Here is a 19996-nt window from a genome sequence, read left to right as displayed (position 1 = left end):
CTAATTTCTGGAGATTTAGGATCCACATTAATCTGTTTAGAGTCTGCACAGTTTGATGGACATTGGCTGACAGCAACTTTTGAGTCAACTGTTCCCTCAGAAATTCCTCCAGATATCCTACTATGGGTACTCACTGAGAGAAAAGCGCAAAAAGAACAGGGGCTAGCACCTTACATCTAAGGTGTAGTGCACAGACCTGAGAAAAAAGTGTCTGCGCCGCTCAGTCTTGATAGGGAGGGGTACGTAGACAGTGCATCCACAGATGCTGCTAGAGTGCGGACAGGGGATGGAGCCCGTCCTGCAAAGGATCAAGAAAGGAAGGGTGACCCCTGGAAGTGACACATCTATGGTGTCCTGCTGCAAATGAAGTGGCAACCTCAGCCTGGACGCCAACCAGACTACGCCCTCTATGTGTAGTGCTCAGAAAAGGGCAACAAATTGGCAATGCTCAGTGTCCACAGCAAAATAAAGGTAGTGTTGATGCGTCAGGAAGCTGAGAACACGTAAGCAGGCATCCTTGGTGTCCAGAGGCCCAAAAGTCTTCTGAGGGGAGGAAAATGCATGCAGATTTTTGGTACCTAGTGTTGAGAGCCTTTAGATCAAATATGAGATGCTCACGTTTGCTTGGGTGTGGTGCACAAGTTTAAAGAGAAATCTATACATTGAAACCTTTACTTTTCTAGGAAAATGGCTATGACTCCTTAAAAGATAGGAGCTGTGACAGTGCAGCTTTAAAGGGGTTGTAGCAACAATATTTTCCTCTTAAATTCAAGTCTGACAGTAGCTGATAAAGTAAAAAGTAATGTTTTGCATTATAACTAGTTTGATACCTGTTGAAATCTAGCTGTTTTATTCACCTCCGTCACTCCTGATTTGTTATTCTCACTGACTTCCTGGTTTGCGGTGTGCATTCATTCTTGCTACATCACGGCCTAATGGGAACTACAGTTCCCATTAGGCTTAGCCTCCATGCCTGTGAGGGATAGGAGAGCATCTTCACGCAGGGCTGTAGTCATAGGGAGGGGGTGAGCACATTCTGCTTTCCACCATGCAAAACGGCTCAGGTGCTGGTGGAAAGCAAGAAGAGGAGAGACAGGAAATGGCATTTTCAAACCTGGATTACTGTATTTTGGATGTCAAAAGGAAAAACGAGGTAAGTGATATTTAAATGCTCTAGCTTACAGAAATCAATTGATCTAATAAAAAACGAACCTTTAGTGTTCCCTTAAGGTCTGACAATCTTTGTGACAACATTGACAAGTTTGACCACATGCAGGCTGGAGACAGAGAGCGATATTCCAGTTTATAGCCCCTTGATACAATATTCTGGGACCCAAAAGTATGAAATATCCAGAGACCACATGGCTGCAAAGGCTAACAGAGCTCCCCTCATCCTAAAAAGTGGGGGCATCTCCTGGTCGTGATGAGGATTTGCTCACAAAATTTAAGGTCTAGGACTTATTGTGTAAAAGTTCCTGGCCTTACTGTACCTCAGACCTAGGTAGAGATTTTGCTTTATATAAAGAGAAGAGCCAGCAACTCCAAACTCCTTTACCTTTGCAAATGTACCAAAGGTAGGCCCATTCTTAAGTGACGTATAATATTAACTAGCTACTCAACAGCTACTGGAGGAAAAAGGATCCATTAGGATAATCCATAATCCTGGGACACAACCTTGGACCAGACAGGTATGATCTGGCAGAATAATATAGTCACAATGTCAGGCTGCAGGACAGGATCTGTGGGGGAGAATAAAGCCTTAGAAAGAACTTCTGGCATTTATTCACTCGGACTTTAAACACAGGCATGTCCTCAACAAGGACAGTCAAAGTCCAGAGGATCGTACCACTGATGTAGGTGCATAGGTGATGGTGGAGGGCAATCAGGTCTACACATGTGCAGACACAGTAAATAAACTCCTTAGAGGCAAAATAAATGCATGTACCGATCAGGCTTTCTGTAAAAACATAGGCAAATGTTGTACTGACTGTAGCTGAGGCCAAGCAAGGGCCTTGCAGCCAACTTCCCAGACACAACAGGGGAAAGAAAGGCAAAATCCAGACAGTTTTGCAGCATGCATACCCTAAGGAATCTTCTAGGACAGGGCTCCTCCAGACAGGTGCAGCGAAGCCCTGGACCTGGAACGTTCTCGGAGGCCGACTCAACATTTTGCATCATAGGTACCTAAGCAAGCATCTAATGCAGAGTTCAGGGCAAAGAGACACATTCTCTTCCTAGTGGGTTCCGAGTATGGATTTTGTGGCAATGCAGAGTATCAGGAGAGAAGGCATCCATTTTCCTAGGATACTAGAAAAAAACTGAGGCATGCTATAATTGGGAGGCAAACCCTGACAAAGAAACAAGGCCAATCAACTTACCCATGCGTGAAACCACAAAAACGGATATGCAAAGCCTGGCAGTTTGAAAAACAAAACAACAGTACTGCAGAGCTATGATTTTTTTAGTTTTTCAAACGGATTTATATCAATGCAGTTAGAAATGTTCAGCTGCCGAGTATAAAATTGGTATTTTTTTTTTATTTTTGTGCAGTCATGGCTTATTTGTTATATTTGAAAAATTGGCAGTAATTGCTTTGTAAAAAAGGAAATAAGTGCAGCGCAATATAATAATAATGATTCTGTAAACACAATATATTTTGCATAGGAACCACAAGTCCCAGGATAAAGGATGGCGGAAACCTTGTAAGTAACACTGCAGGATCCTGAGTGACATCACCTCCACCAGCTGACAAAATAGGCGCTTACCAGATCCGACGGACCTCTGCATTAACAGAAGGTCAAACAAGCACATATCCTCAATAGGATGATGGTAGCTAGCACTCCAGATGGAAACAGGACAGCCGAAGGTGGTGTAAAAGAAAGGAACACAATCTAAGTGCTTTCCATTGAACCAATAGTCATGTATTAAAAGCCGTGAATAGGCTCAATACAGCAATATAAGTAAAAAAAAAAGACAACCGACATAGACATCCCACAGCAGTACATAGCAGCAAGTAAGGAAACTATGGCAGCGGGTGACGTCCACTAGGTAGCTTCTCCCCCGTACGTGTTAAGTAATTGCTTTGAACTATTGATTTCAAATTTAAAATATTTAGCTGTAACAAAAGCTATTATATATTCTGAAAGCCTGGAGAGAGGTAGAAGAATGCGTCTGCAAGCAATAGTGAAGCATTGTGCAGTTTTCTTGTAGGTTTAGGGCTGCATTTCTGCACATGCAGTTGGCAATTGGGTCAGAACTAAAAGCAAAAGTAGATGGTTATCCATCATGCAATATCAAGAGGTATCCGGAGTTCATACTGAAACAGGACAGTGACCTCAAAAACATACAGCCAAAGCCATAAGAAAAACCATCTTTAAAAATAAAAAACAAAAAACCAGTAGACCAGAAAGAGATGGTATGGTGCCCACAGAGCCATCATCAAAATTGTTGAGTTTATCTGGGATTATTTATAATTGGAATTACATAAATCTGAGCTCACACTGGCATTAAGAGCAGGCATTTGAGAGGCATTAAAAAGGCCCCTCAATTGCCCATGTACAAGATACAATAGAGCGCACAAAGTGCTGTTCACACTAAGCGTTGCTTCCAATTTGAAGCCTCATGTTGAGTCAGGAGGTGTTTGAAGCCTTTCAACGCCTTCCATTCAAGTTTATGGTAACGTCTTGCAAATTGCTCCCGCAGGCAGCCCTGGAGCTTTTGCGGGCCATTAAGATTAGTTAAGTTCATTTACTATAATGGAATAGGCATTTGTGGAGCAGTTTTAATGCTTGTCAAATGCTTCAAAACTGCCCATAGGGTGTTTGGGGAGCATTTTTAACTCCTCATTAATGCTAGTAAAACACCTGTCTTAATGCCCATACTAAAGCTCACCAACGCCATGCAAACAATATAGGAGCATTTGTTGGGCATTAGAAATGTAGGCAAGTATGAACAAGCCCATAAAAAGGGACAGAAGGCACTGGGACAGCCTACATTCACAGAAGAACTGTGATTAGTTCTCCTAGAGATCTGAATCAACTTAATTGCCAAGTTTTTGGTATGCTAATGTACCTAGGAGAATTGATGCTTTATTAAAGGCAATGAGTGGACAGTGATTTGAGTAAAGGTTGACTTTTCTTTTCTGTTTATGCATTATGTAGGTCATAAGTGGGGAAAAAAAAATATTCACTGCATTATTTTTTAAAGCATCCTCATTTTAGAGTTTTTTCACAATTTCCTAAAACTTTTACACTCACAACTGACTATTTAATCTCCTAAAATGGAATTACACAGAAAACTAAAGGTGTGTGAGCTCAGACAAGGTCTAATGCATTTGCAACATCTGTATATAGTTGTAGAAAATATGAATTGTAAACCTGCACATCCTTGTTAAACTCTGATTGGTCTTGTGTGGCCATTTAAATGCTGAAAACATTTGCTAGTATCTTCTTTGAATCATCTACTTTCCATTTGTAATTTTTTTTTTTTTTTTTACTTTTAACCATCACAAATAAATAGCATCCAGTGATTATGTAAATGTAGATACCTTGACATTTCTATATACATACATTCAGTACTTAGAAATGCAAAAAAAGATACTTGCATTCTGACTGGCTGCACAATAATGATAGACCAAGGTGTGTATAAATCCTTGACTGTTAAAAGGTCTTCATGTCTCATGGTTGTTACAATTATTACTGAAAAGGGAATCTCCAAGATGCCTACTGCCACCTCTGATGTAGTACTTATGCAGCTTCATAATGGTGGCAGTAAACTTCAGGAGGTGGTTGCACAGACATAGCCACATCTGATAAGAATATCAATTTATGCCAATGGGGCTGGGAGATAGAAGAAGTGGGGAGTTGGAGAGAAAACAATGCTATCAATGTGGGCTTATCAGTGGTGAACAAGAATGAAATGTACACCTTTTAGCAGACAAATCAATAAGTGAAGATTAAACCCTTCCATACCGGCCCTATTCTGGCACTCCTCTCCTACATGTAAAAATCGTAATTGTCTTTTAATAGGAAATTACTCAGAACCCCCAAACATTATATGTTTATTTAGCAAAGACCATAGGGAATAAAAAGGCATTTGTTTCCATTTTACATGTCACAGGTATTTGTGCTGCAATTTTCTTTGGCAAAAAAAAAAACAGTTTCATGAATAAAAAAAAAAAAAAAAACGAAACAGTAAAGTTAGCAATTTTTTTGTATAAGATGAAAGATGATGTTATGCCTAGTAAATAGATACCTAATGTGACACACTTTAAAATTGCACAAACTGATGGAATGGCGCCAAACTTTGGTACTTAAAAATCTCCATAGGCGACGCTTTAATATTTTTTACAGTTTACCCGTTTAGAGTTACAGAGGAGGAGTTGGGCTAGAATTGTTGCCCTCGCTGTACTTTTTTCTTTTTTGTTTATTTTACTTTTATTTTTATTTTTTTACACTTTCTCTTTAAAAAAAATTGACCACTTTTATTTCTATTACAAGGAATGAAAATATCCCTTGTAATAGGAATAGTATGTGACAGGTCCTCTTTATGGTGAGATGTGGGGGTCTATAAGACCCCACATCTCTCCTCCAGGCTGCAAAGACAGAAATCAAAAAATAATAATTAACTTTCTCAGCTTTTGCAGCCATGTCTACTTCCGCCGGGCCAGGCGTGACGATAATAACGTTGCGCCCGGGCCCCTGAAAGGCATAGAGATGACTGGGTACCATCTGGTCACCAGAAGTCTCTATGCTCAACTTCCTGCGGCGGCCGATTCATGCATGGGCAAACCGGTATGGGCACCAGAGGGCGCCAGGAGGGGGACGTCCCCCTCCCGCCACCTGTAAGAACGATCAAGCGGCCTAAAGCAGAGGTTCACCCTAAATATATACTTTAGCTCATCCAGATCAGTGCAGTATATACATAAACATTTGGCTCTAAAAAAAAAATGATTGTGTTTAATTACCGTGAATCTGGAGTATTTGCAGACACTTCATGGTATCCCTCCCGCGGGAGTGAGTGCGTCTTTTCTCTTCCCCAGCGTTTGCTGGGAGTTGTCCGCAATGTCTCCTGTGAGCACAGTGTCATGCATCCCAGGAGACAATTCACAATGCCGACTGTCGTAATCTTGCAGGATTTCACTCATCACGTGACTCATCAAGCAGGTCATGTGACGAGCATTCACCGCTTCCCGGAAGTAGTTGCTTGTGGGCTTCACAATGCCCACAAGCAAAATGGCAAATTCCAGCAGCGATTTTTATAAGTTAAAATTTTTGGCCAATTCAGACTGGGGATGATTATAAACCTCAAACACGTGAGTACCAAGTTGCTAAACATAAAAACAATCAATGCACTGATAAAAAAAAAAAAAAAATGATATACAGCGGAACCTCCGCTTTAACTGCCGCTATGATTGTTCTTACGGTGCAGAGAATCGCCGGCCAAAAAATATGATATCTGAATGATAGCTGTAGCTATCATTCAGATATCCCCACTCAAAGTCAATGACGTCATATGACATCCATGGGCTGGAAGTGGTTAAAAAACCTGTATCGAACAGCTGTTACTTAATGTCTATAAGTATGTTTCTAAAAATAATATAGGGCCACTATCATACCAAAGATTATTCCTAAAAGACAAAGTCTTAGTTAAGACTTAATCTGATGTAATTTAAAGCGGAGTTCCACCCAAAAATGTAACTTTCACTTTTTGGGTTCCTCCCCCCCTCCAGGGTCAAATTTGGCCCACTTCTGGACACAGATCACCACAGTATCCACGGCAAACTACACCATGTCCGGCCCCTCCTCCGCTCCGCTACACCATGTCCGGCCCCTCCTCCGCAAGGCTTCACTTCCTGATTCCCTTACCGAAGATGGCGGCGCCTCCACCCGAGAGCCGAAGGACAAATCGGCTTTGGGTGTCGACATCCCGGGCACCCTGCATGTCGTAAGTGTTCATATATTACTAGATTGTAAGCTCTAACAAGCAGGGCCCTCTGATCCCTCCTGTATTGATTTGTATTGTGACTGTACTGTCTTCCCTGATGTAAAGCGCTGCGCAAACTGTTGGCACTATATAAATCCTGTATAATAATAATAATAATATTATTATTATTATTATATTAAAAGTCAGCATCTGCAGTATTTTCCATAAAGTGGTTTCCTCCTCATTCCTGCAAAAGGGCATCACAAGCACACACAAAAAAAAAAAAAAAAAAGGAATTGCCATTGTAAAATTACAATCCTATTTTAGGTTCTAATTATGATTATGACTTGTGAGACCCAAAGTTCCTTCACTAGTTTGATCTGACTTTGGCATGGCTTCAATACCAGAAAAGTCTTATCAAAGTCAACTTTGGAGTCGGCTAGTGTGAACTGAGCCTTGCTAAATGTTTTGAGAAAAAAAGTTATTACTTTCATGGCCAAAACCAACCAATGTAAACAGATGTTAAATTTTCCTTTAAACAAAGGACAAACACAGTTAAATCTTTGAGCAATGGAAGACCATAAATATCTGGCCCATGCAGATTTTCAGGTACCAATTCATCTCGACTACATTTCATCGGATGGAATAAGGCTGTTTCTCACTAATTGCACTCTTATTACTAGGTATTTCTCAGATTCATGTAGGATTCTCCCCTTAATATAAAACAGAACGCACAAAGTGATTGAGTTAACAAGTAAACAGGCACATTCAGGGAAAACAGACAAGTGGTTAAAACCCAATTAGATACATACACTTTCAGGGATTGTTGGCAGTCCGGTTACATCAGGAGTAATAAAATACGAATGCTAGGAGAAGGAAGGGGAGGGAAAAATACAACAAATGTTAATCTGAATTTAATAAGGATCCTAATTTGAGGTTTGGTGCTAGGACAGGGATAGAGTAAAAAGATTAATGAGTATTCTGATAGGTGTATAGACGATTATTGCAATTTCAAATGATGGAAAATAATTACAATTACAATTTTAAAAGACTGAAAATGTTGAGGATACACCAAGTCAATGTTACACAAAAAAACTAGACTGTGTAATGTGTGTCCTTTCCACTAAATCAGGGATAAGCAATTAGCGGACCTCCAGATGTTGCCAAACTACAAGTCCCATGAGGCATAGCGAGACTCTGACAGCATCAAGCATGACACCCAGAGGCAGAGGCATGATGGGACTTGTAGTTTGGCAACAGCTGGAGGTCCGCTAATTGCTTATCACTGCACTAAATGATAATTTGTATATGATCAGGTGTGTCAGGGATCTAGTACAGCCATACAGTTCCATCTTCACAGCACCATGTGTTCTCCAGTTAATAAAAGCTACAATTCTTTTTGTAGTTTTATAGCTTAAAGCAGAGGTCCATCCATTTTTTTTATTTTTAAAAAGCCAGCAGCTACAAATACTGCAGCTGCTGACTTTTAAAAAATGGACACTTACCTGTCCAGCGCGCCCTCGATGTCAGCAGACGAGGCTGAGCAATCCCTCGATCCTCGGCTGCTTCCGCCGTCCTCGGTGAGGGAATCGGGCAGTGAAGCCTTGTTTTTTTCACAGCCCGATTCCCTACTGCGCATGCCGTCACTGGTCCCCGCTCTCTTCTGGAAACAGTGTTTCCCAGAAGACAGCGGGGGGGGGGGGGAGTGGTTTAAATACCAGGTAGATACAGGTATTTTTATTTTTTCTTGTACACTATGGGGTCGATTTACTAAGGCTGGTGCACTCAGAATCTGGTGAAGCTGTGCATGGTAGCCAATCAGCTTCTAACCTCAGCTTGTTCAATTAAGCTTTGGCAATACAACCTGGAAGCTGATTGGTTTCTAGAGAGAAATGATGCCGATTTTGCACTCTCCAGCTATAGTAAATAAACCCCTATGTGTTTTGTGGTATTCTGCTATTCATGCATTCACTCTGTTGGACTACATTTTCATGGTTCAGATATTGATGTTATCTTTTGGTTGCTTTGTATTCCAAATAAATAATTTGAAATTTGGGATGCAACATAAACAGAATGCAATGATTTGAAAATTTCATAAACCTATATTTTTATTCACAATAGAAAACAGAAAACATATCAAGTGTTTAAACTGAATTTTTTTTTACAATTTTATGGAAAAAAATAGGGTCATTTTGAACTTGTAGGCAGCAACACATCTCAAAAAAGTTGTGACAGGGCCATTTTTACTATGGTGTAGCAATCCCTCTTCTTTAAATAACACTCTGTAAACATCTGGGAACTGAGGAAACCAGTTGCTGGAGCTTTAGGTTGTCCCATTCTCACCCGATATAGGATGGTAACTGTTCAACAGGTCTTCTTTGTTTTATTTTTTATTTCAAGATGCATCAAATATTTTCACTTGGTGAAGGGTTTGGACTGCAGGCAGGCCAGTTGAGCACTCTGACTCTTCTACTATGCAGCCATGCCATCGTCATAGATAAGCAGTATGCAGTTTAGGATTATCCTGCTGAAATATGCAAGGACCTCCCTAAAAATAATTCATCATGCTGGGTGTTTGGTGTGCTCCTGTACCTTTAAGGTACTCCCCTTCAGTCGACCTGTCCTCATCTATCCATCAGAATGCATGTGCCTCCATTGTGGGGACACTCATAGTTTAGTGTTTTAGGATTCCACAGATTCCAGGGTGCTGTGGCGTGGCTCTGTGGCTCACGCATGCGTTTGCAAATGCGTGCGGACTAAACCCCTGTTTTTAACTCATACTGTTAGACAGGTTAATTGGTTGTCTGTGAGCTGGTTGGTAAGTAGGTTTGGGTTTTTCCTGGGCATTCCCCAGGCTTTGTTAGTTGTAATTACTTTACCTTCAGCTCACAATGTGATGGTGACTAGGTAGGACACTCCCTACATTTGTGTTTATTGGGAAGAAACCCCCCTTACAGATAGCTTAAAAGTCCATTGCCGTCAGTGGTTACTCAGAGGTAAAAGTTGCTCATTGCTCAAGGAACCCATAGCAACCTCTGGAGTAAGCCTACGGTTTAATGGAACCCTGGGTGAGAAAGGCTGTTTTACAGGTTTTTTTTCTCCATCAAATTAAAATTAAAAACCCACTTCAAAACTAGTATGAAAGCACACCTGTTTGCCCCAACATTTCCAGTGAAAGGGATGATATAAAAAAAAAAATAGGAAAAAAATCTCTAACTACTTAAAGATAGAAAAGGGAAAAATCAACTCCAATTTGCTAATTAAAGTGAAAGTTTCAAAATAAGTAAATTATTTCAGTGAACACAGCTAGATTAGAATTTGTTTGTGGAAGTGGCATGCAGAATAATTGTAGAAGAGAAAGTTCACCAGAATCAATTTTTTTAATTTGGGAAAGCGTTTCTACAGAACTAAGAACTCACCCGGCCTTTCACTTACCAACTCCGGAGGGGAAGCATTTTTTATAACAGGTTCACTTGAAACAAACTGTAGTGGGTTCTTGTAAACAAGAAACAGAGATTCTACTTGTAGCTTTAACCATGCTATTAATATCTAAGGCTGCGAGCATATGTATCAGAAGAACTCAAATTATATTGAAAGCATGATGTCATAATATCCTATTTTATCAGCAGAACCTTCACTTATAATTGCATTACAGTCTTTGCAGCAGGTAATCCGTCTAATACACCAATGATCAGTAAAAGCTCATATACACATATTAAATGTTGTACATTTAATTTTTCTACAAGGAAGCAAATATGTTTTAGCACTAATCTGCATTGTTAAACACTTCAATATAGAAAATAAGCCAGATTAAAAAACAAAACAAAAAAGACAAGCACAGGACAATACAATTGAAAAGGGTCAATGCATATTAGGACTTTTTTTTGATGGCTTACCTGTAAAATCCTTTTCTTGGAATACATCATGGGACACAGAGCAGCCATAATAACTAACTGGGTTATATGCCACCTATAGGTGAATGGACACTGGCAAACCAAAAGGACATGAAGTCCTCCCCTATAGAACCCCTCCTACACAGGAAGTACCTCCGTTTTGTAGCAAGCAATAAACTTCCCAGACAAGAGGGGAGGGATCTCTGTGTCCTGGAGGGGAGGGATCTCTGTGTCCTGTGATGTACTTCAAGAAAATGATTTTACAGGTAAGCTGTAGAAAAAAAGTCCTAACATTCACCTGATAAAACATAGTGAATGTATGCGTCGAGGGCCAGGTAGCAACCTTGCAAATCTGAGCCATCAATGCTTGATGATGAACTGCTCATGAAGCACTGGAAGAGTGTGCTCTTATTGGAAAAGGCGGGGCCGTACCTCTTTTATCCATACGCCTGAACAATCACCTGGCGGATCCATTGGGAAATAGTCAACTTAGATGCTGCCTGTCCCATCTTGGGACCTTATGGCAATACAAACAGAACATCAGTCTTCCGCATCTGAGCCTACATTCTCAGATAGACCAGGATAGCCCATACTACATCAAGAGAATGAAATAATTTCTCCTCTGCAGACTGTGGATTCGGAAAAAAGGAAGGCAGAATGATATCCTGATTTAGATCAAAACTGGACACTACCTTGGGCAAAAATTCTGGTTGTGGCTGCAAAACCGCCCTATTCTGGTGAAAGATCAAATAAGGTTCTTTACAGAACAGAGCAATCAACTCCTACACCCTCCTGGCCATCACTGCCACCAGGAAAAGAACATTTTCTTGTTGAGAGAACCAGAGGAATCTGCCAGTTAGGCTCAAAAGGCTGCTTCTGTAAAACCCCCAGGACAAAGTTTAAATCCCAAGGGCACAGAGGAGGCCTGACTGGTGGAAGCACACAAATCAGCCCCTGTACAAACATTCGTACTAAGGAGTGAGAAGCAAAAGGCCTCTGAAAAAAGATTGCAAAGGCCGAAATGTGACCCTTAATTGTACTTAAGGCCAGATTCATTACCACTCATTTTTGCATAAAAGCCAGAACTCTCCCAATTACATATCTACGGCGTGCCACCTCCTGGCCTCACATAAGGCAATAGAGGATTTCCAGACTCTATAGTAGATACTCCTAGAGACTGGATTTCTAGCATTCAACATGGTAGACAATACTGACCCAGAAATGCCTCGGTCTTTTAAGATCCTGGTTTCAACAGCCAAACCGTTAAATTTAAAGACCATAAAGCAGGGTGGAGTATTGGACCCTGCGAGAGCAGATCTGGACAGAGTGGAAGTTCCCCACCATCAGTCTTACAATCTGTGCATAACAAGTCCTTCTGGGCCAGGTTGGAGCTACTAGGATCATGGCTTTCTCTCTTCCCAAATCCTGGGTAGTAGCCTTGGCAACAGTCAGATTGGAGGGAAGGCATATATCAGGGAAAACCGATCCCACGGAATTACCAAGGCATCTGCCCCTAACGGGTTCCTGGTTCTGGACACAAAACTGTTTCCTGTTGAACCTGGACGCCAGCGGGTCTATATCTGGAACCCCCCATCGGCAGCAGATCAATGCAAAGATCTCAGGATTTAGGGACCACTCCCTGGGAAACATTTGCTGGCGGCTCAGAAAGTCCACCCGACAATTCTCCACTCCCGGAATAAACACTGCTGATCAGGATGGAACAATCTTTCTTGCCCAGGTCAGCATGTGATCCACTTCCTTCTGGGCTGTCTGACTCCTAGCGCCTCCCTGGTGATTGATGTATGCCACAGTCATGGCATTGTCCGACTGGACCCTCACAGGACTTCCCTGTAGTCTGGAAGTCTAGAAGCTTAGGGCCAAGCGAGCTGCTCGAATCTCCAAAATGTTGATGGGCAAGCTCCTCTCCCTCCAGGACCAACCTCCCTGGACGATGGCCTCCTCTAGGACTGCCCGCCCATCCAGAGAGACTGGCGTCTGACCTCACCACCCTCCAGACCACAGGCAAAAAGGACTTTCCTTTTACCAGATTCTTGGTCATCATCCACCAACTGAGAATCTGACACACTTTCAGCCGAAGAGACATGTGCCAGTCCAGAGTCTTTGAAGTTTTGTTCTAGACAGACAGAATGTTCTGTAGTGGTTTGGAGTGGAATTGTGCATAAATGACTGCTTTGAATGAGGACACATTTTCCCCCAGTAGTCTTATACACAGGCAAATGGTGGGATATTTTTTCTCTTTTATGACATGGACGGGGTCTTTCATGGCTCTGACCTTCCATGGTAGCAAAAATCAGGCCTGGAACCGTTTGATCCATCAATAATAGATCATCCAAGTATCCTGTAAACGATATTCCCTGACATCTTAGAACTGCCAATACCGGTGCCAGTACCTTTGTAAATACAGGAGATGCCGTGGCTAAACCGAAGGGCAGCACACAAACAGAAAATGTTGGTTGCCTGCTGCGAAACACAGAAACCTTTGATGGGATCTGCAGATTGGCACATGTAGGTATGCATCCTTGATGTCTATGGACGCCAAAAAATCCTTTCCATGCAAGGAGGCCACGACTGAATGGATTGACTTCATCCTGAAAGAGCGACTTCAGAACTCAGAGCCTTGAGATCCAGAATAGGCCTTACATCTCCGTTCGGCTTTGGGACTATAAAAAGATTTGAGTAAAAGCCCCCGAACCTCTCGGTGGCTGGAATCTCTGAAACCACTCCTTGTGACCTTAGATGATCTATTGCCTGAAGAAAATACTTTTTCTTTACTGGATCTATGGGGACGTTGGACCTTAAGAACCAAGAGCAGGGGAAGCCCTCGGAATTCTATTTTGTACACCTGAGACACCATAGAAATAACCCAGGAGGGCTTAGGACTGGCTTTAGGGGGTCTGTGGGCCCAGGGCTTTTTCTGCCCCTGGCCTTGAGGCTTTCCCTAGACCCGGACGGCTGAGGCCATCAAAACTGCCTGAAATTATTAGTGCTGGGTACTGAACCACTACCTTAGAAGGAAAGTCGTCTGCGCCTCCTCTTAACTGGTAGAAGCGCACTTGTACCCCCTGAAATCTTCTGGATATATTTATCCAGAGCTTCTCCAAATAGCCGCTTCGCATGAAAGGGAAAACCATAATAATAATCTTTTGCAGGGTAATTCCGCAGACCAGCTTTTTAACCAAAGAATCCTGCGCATATGTACTGATAACAAGGTGAGCCGGGACACCTGTTGTATGGAATCCTTTAGAGCAGTGGTTCTCAACCTGGGGGTCGGGACCCCCTTGGGGGTCGAATGGGGATTTGCCAGGGGTCACCGAATCCTGGGCTGTTCCTGAAGCCTTCACCGCTCTCCCAGCCTTTTTGCGGTCACCCAGCAGCTGTCCCTGGAGCATGTGGCTGCCCAGCAGGGCTGTTCCTGGGGCCCGCGGCCGCCCACTCAGCCTCTTCACAGCCGCCCATTCAGTTCACGGCATTGGCTGGGGAACAGAAACTAGATGTCAGCTGACTGGTGAGGAATGTGAAATGGGAGGAGCTGGAGACCCTATCTACCGATTTTGGCATAGGTGTCGCTGCTACGAGATACCACAAAGTCGGAGACACAGTAAGTAACACAACCTGTGATTATAGTTGCCATTAAAAGTCCCCACTACAGTTCTCAGATCAGCAGATGACCTTGATCAAGAGCACCTAAGTCGGCTGATCAGAACTCCCCGCCAGCACTGCCACTCATCCCAACTCCCCGCCAGCACTGCCACTCATCCCAACTCCCCGCCAGCACTGCCACTCATCCCAACTCCCCGCCAGCACTGCCACTCATCCCAACTCCCTGCCAGCACTGCCACTCATCCCAACTCCCTGCCAGCACTGCCACTCATCCCAACTCCCCGCCAGCACTGCCACTCATCCTATTACCTTGCCTTGGGTGCAGACAACCCACGCTACGAAAATAATTTTACTGTTGGGGTCCCCACAACTTGGGAAATTTTATCAAGGGGTCACGGCACTAGAAAGGTTGAGAACCACTGCTTTAGAGCATCTACTGTGGAACATAAGGCACGAGGTAACTCTGCCAAGTCCTCAGCAGATACCCCCTGATCGGGGACAGTTTTAGTCACCAGCTTCACTTGGTCCTTTAAAGACTGACAGATATCAATAGCTGCTACTGCAGGTTGTGCAGAAGACCCAGCAATAGCAAATGAAGCCTTTAATAAAGACTCCAATTTCTTGTCCGCTGGATCTTTTAACACCTGGCCATTATCTACAGGACAGGTAAGACTCTTATTCACCGAAGCAAAGGCAGCGTCCACAGTTGGCAAACTCCATTTCTTTATAAACTTTTCCTCCATAGGATACAAAGGTGCAAACCTTTTAGGAGGAATAAAAAGCTTATCAGGGTGATTCCAGTCAGCATACACAATTTTCTCTAGCAACAGATGCAGGGGGAAAGCCTGCAAAGTCTGTGGTGGCCGAAGAGATCCTAAAGATGCCTTCCCCACTCCTCTTCTGGTAAGACATGCCTGAGACAAAACTTCAGATTAAAAAAAAAAAAACACTTTATGCACTGTCAACCGTCCTGCAAAATACTACACTTAGCCCTTGCAGTAGACAGCTCTTACATGACCTGATGTGCCCTGGTCCATCCAAGCACAGTGACTCACGTGCCCAGCTGACGTCACTCTCTGTCCCTTCCAGCCTGCTTACAGCAGCCAAGGTCTGGAGCATCTCCTAATATGGCCGCTTCTGCCCCTACTGCGCATGTCTGGCGTGCATGTTTGCCACGTGCATTTTTGTAGAGTCCTGCACTCCTGTCGTGCCCCTTCTACTGGCATAATGGACGTTCTTTAAAAAAGAGACTGTACAATATATTTTCCGGTTTAAGCAATAGCAAAGGATTTTTTTTTAAAACAGTTACCAGTCCCGCCACAGGATTCTGCCTAAAAGCTAGATTCCAATCTTCTCCCATAACGGCGGGATCTGTCTCTTGGACCTTCAAGGAACGGGGTCCCTCTGAATATGGGGCCACTCCCTAGGACCTGTAAAACACCCTGCCGGATCTCCTTTGGGGTCTTTTATTACCAAGGGTCTGGATCCCAGGGTCCAGTACCCAAAGGGTCACATTACAGGCAATGCCTCGTAATCTTATGTAGACAAGGCTCGGGTACCATCCTTTTTAGTGTATCATCGTCCAGATGAATCCGATTTTATAGTCCTTTAAATCCTTTGGGGTCTGCTCCAGGACAATTCTCTTAGTTAGATCATGGGGAGCTTCTCCAACCATGACCATCACCTTACAAAACACTGGTGAAAAAAATGAGGTACCTCCTATGTAGGAGGGGTTATATAGGGGAGGACTTCCTGTCTTTTTGGTTTGCCAGTGACCATTCACCTATAGGTGGCGTATAACCCAGTTAGGTATTATGGCTGCTCTATGTCCCGTGATGTACGATAAAGAAATAGCACTATGGAGAACAACTGATTTTACTGTACCGTGTATTAAACACTGCACAAAATAATACCTCTACTCCATGCACGTGTAGAAGTCTTAACCCCTAATAGACTATGAATGCTCTAGACAGAAGTATATTAAAAGTCCGAGCGATGGCACATAGTGAACTGTGAGTGTTCACCAGAAATACCCTCAAAGTGATATGCTCCCAATTTAAGGAAGCCAATAGTTTTAAATGGTGATCATCCAATTAACGTGAATTATTTGTATTTAGCTTCAGTGGTAAGTGGTAATAAAGGCAGATATGAATATTCAGAATTATTGTTTGCAAATAGCAAAAGTCAGTGTGCCCAGTCATATAGACATGAGAAAGGGGGATCTGCCTCAAACATGCCACTAATGCTTTGAGTCTCCTAAGAGGAAGTGAATAGTACATTTTACAGCCAAAACTCTGGCTGCTGTCTCAGCTAAGGTTTAGCATGGATAAAGTAGGCAGGTGCCATGGAGATTTGGCAGGTGCCATCTTAAAACAGTCTGTCGGGAATCTTGTGGTGGAAGGGGGTGTGACTATATATACACCTTCGCACACTGTTGGCCTTGAGACTTGGGACCCCCTAAAGCCTGGCTGTGTACTTTGACAACCATACTAACAGATGACATGTGAGTTCATGTTTTTAACAAATATTTAAAAAAGGGTTTCATTGCACTCATGAGGAGTTTCGTTTCTCTCTTTTGTCTTTAACCTCTGTCATTCCCTTGAACTGACTACTGGAGACTGCAAGTGGTCCTGGCCAAGAAGACTTTTTTGAGTTGGACAGCGAGTCTGCAGCTATTAGCTCAAATCCATTAAGTTTTTTTTCCTGTTCCATAAATATGTGCCTTCAACACCCACCTGGCAAAACTTACACAACACCAGGAATTGCAGAAAGTTTAAAAATATAGTTTGTATGTAGGACTCCATCCTAAGAAGCTTCCATACTGATGGGAGAAAGGATTTTCCTCACTCCAGCACTGAACCCACCATGCCAATGCAAGCCTGGCATATGCAACGATCCAGAGACTGAAATCTCTTGTCCCACGTTGCCAGAATGTTGAGTTGCAATGTCCTGGAGTGAAATTTGGCATAAGGACCTGCTTTATGCAAAAGCAGAGTCTTAATTTTCTCCTAGACTGTAGAGGATCCCCAAAGTAAGAGCAGAGGGAGTCTTACTAAGAATGACGGTTGACAGGGCCATATCTAGGATCAGACCTATATAATATTAACAATGAGATGGATCCACTGCTGATTTTTGGATATTTAGTATCCCCCCTCAATCTCTGTAGGGTTTTATGAGCAAGCCAGGAGTGGTGAAATGCATTAAGGAAGGTTAGTTCCCAGGAGGCAATGCTGTATGCAGACATTTTGTTGACAACTCATAAGGAGACACTAAGAAAGGAGTGTGGCCGATACATTTTTTTGTATTTCTGATGGAAGTGGAGAAGGTCTACAGTGGCTAGCACCCAGGTTGTCTATGTACCATAGGGGCGAATCTTGAGCAAAGATGTGGTATTAGGTATTTCTCTGATTGAGGTCATATACTAATGCCGCGTACACACCATCACTTTATGTGATGAAAAAAAACGACACTTTCTGTGAAGTAAAAAATGACGTTTTTGAAACTTCAATTTTCAAAGACGAAGTTGCCTACACACCATCGTTTTTCTCACAATGTTCTTGCAAAGTGATGTTACGTTCCACCACGTTTTACCATTGAAGCTTGCTTCATAAGTAGCTTCTGGGCATGCGTGGATGAAAAAACGTCTTAGAAAACGACGTTTTTTGCTACACACGGTCAATTTCTGTGAAGTAAAAAGTGCACTTTTGAAAAACGACACATAAAATTGAAGCATGCTTCAATTTTTTTTGGTCGTTTTTTACAAGACATAAAACAACGTTTTCCCCCACACACAGTCAATTAAAGTGACGTTTTTAAAAACGTCATTTTTTTTTCATGACATAAAGTGATGGTGTGTACGTGGCATTAGACTTGTATAATTCCTATAGCATACATACCATAACTGTGTATTGTACTTAATGTCATTAACATAATTACTGTTTTTAAACCTACAGTTAAACAGTATTAGCATTCCTAATCAGTGATGTAACTGGGGATCTGCAATTTTTTGAAGAACTACAAGTTCTTCATGTTTTGCATGGTGGGGATTGAAGTTCCCCAAGAGCCAAAAGTAATCTCATTGGCCATGATTGGTAATAAAGTATCTGTTCTCTAAAACCTTGGCTGTCAACCCTAAAAAAATAAAATATTAATAACCATTGTAACAGTAACATTAAGCGACTATGTAGGATAACATTGCAAACTGGTTTTGTGTACATTGTAGTAGCTTGCTGTAAATGGAATGGCGCTAGTTTGCAAAGTTTTCTAGCATAGTTGCCTAAATGAGGTAGTATGTATGTACAGGATGTGTATACAGGGGCCTTTGATTATATACTCACACAAATGTTCCATTACGATGCTAAACCGTGCCAATCTTTCATACAGGAAACATGGTGGTGGCTTATACTATCAGAAAAGGGTTCTGTAGGATTGAAGATATTTAGCTCTGCGTATCCCTTACATGCAATATTGTTTTTTTTTTTCCCCCCTTCAGCTTTAACTTTTAACCAACTTGGGGCAAAAGTGGTATTGCTCACCAGAGTTGTGGCCGATTTCTTCACCATCCAGAGTTTTATATTTTTTTGATAAAACAAATATTTCTTTTTGACAGGGGAAGGTCAACAAACTGGTATGGGTGAGCCTGAATTTCACAGGGTTGTTACACTCCTGCAGGAGATGGTGAATGTGGTATGCAAGGTTGTGGTGGCCACCTGAGTCCTTATCCAGACTAGTGTCTTTTTAAATAGCGTTTTGTAGATACGTGTATTTTTTCATCATTAAAGAATTTCATATGTGGATAATAATAAAATAATTGTAGTCATACCCAGCAGTCCCTTAGTGATTAATTCTTTGAAATTTCTTATTTCACCTCCCTTTTTTCATATGCCACATTTTTTTTAGAGGGACTAATCTAGCTGGCTTTCTGCTTCATTAACATATAACCCTGGTAACAGGGCCTTTATAGGGTAAGTGTGACACCTGCCAACTGAATCTGCTTCACACACCCTGACTACTGTGGAGGAGCCTTGCATACCTTTTTTGTTTTGTTACAACAAACTGGCAAGGTTGCATATTCACAACAAAACATAGGAAGTGTCAATGTGCCAGGTAGATAGGGACATAAAAATAGGCATCCTTAATATCCACAAAAGCCAGAAGGTCTCCCTTGTGGGAAACAATGACTGACAAGGAAAATTCCATGAGGAACTTTTGCATCTGGAAAAAGGGAGCCTTTAGATCCAGGGTGAGTGAGATGTCCCCCTTGGCCTTGAGTATGGTGAACAGGTTTGAGTAGAACCTCCCCCATGACTTTCCTAATAAACTTGTTCAGGGGTTCTTTAAAAAGGCATCCCTATTGAAGGGAACACACAAGAGGCATTTCTTGCACCGATGTGCCACAGACTGAGCCAAAGGTTCACCCGCATATGTACTGAAAATAAACCCAGGATGTTTAGAATATAACAACTAATAGCCCATCAACAAAATAGATTTGGGCTAGAGGAATGAGCTCCAGCTGCTGGAGTACAAAATGATCTGTTAGGCCAGATCCAAGATCCTGG

General features: G+C 42.2%; 1 protein-coding gene across 4 annotated transcripts in view; it reads right to left on the bottom strand.

Moving 5' to 3' along the window:
• Positions 1–19996, bottom strand: part of DENND1B (DENN domain containing 1B) — a 324137-nt gene that overhangs the window by 147795 nt on the left and 156346 nt on the right. For 3 of the 4 annotated variants that reach the window (XM_040359884.1, XM_040359885.1, XM_040359887.1), the window contains exons 8-9: positions 10360–10419; positions 7737–7790 (exon numbers count right to left, since the gene is read on the bottom strand). In XM_040359884.1, coding sequence (XP_040215818.1) covers positions 7737–7790; positions 10360–10419 — 114 coding nt within the window. The remainder of the gene's footprint in view (positions 1–7736; positions 7791–10359; positions 10420–19996) is intronic. The other variant, XM_040359886.1, reaches the window with a different exon arrangement.

This window comes from Rana temporaria, chromosome 7 (genome assembly GCF_905171775.1).
Source record: "Rana temporaria chromosome 7, aRanTem1.1, whole genome shotgun sequence".
NCBI lineage: Eukaryota > Metazoa > Chordata > Amphibia > Anura > Ranidae > Rana > Rana temporaria.
The sequence above is the reverse complement of the archived record's forward strand: the minus strand, read 5'-3'. Positions and strand labels throughout refer to the sequence as shown.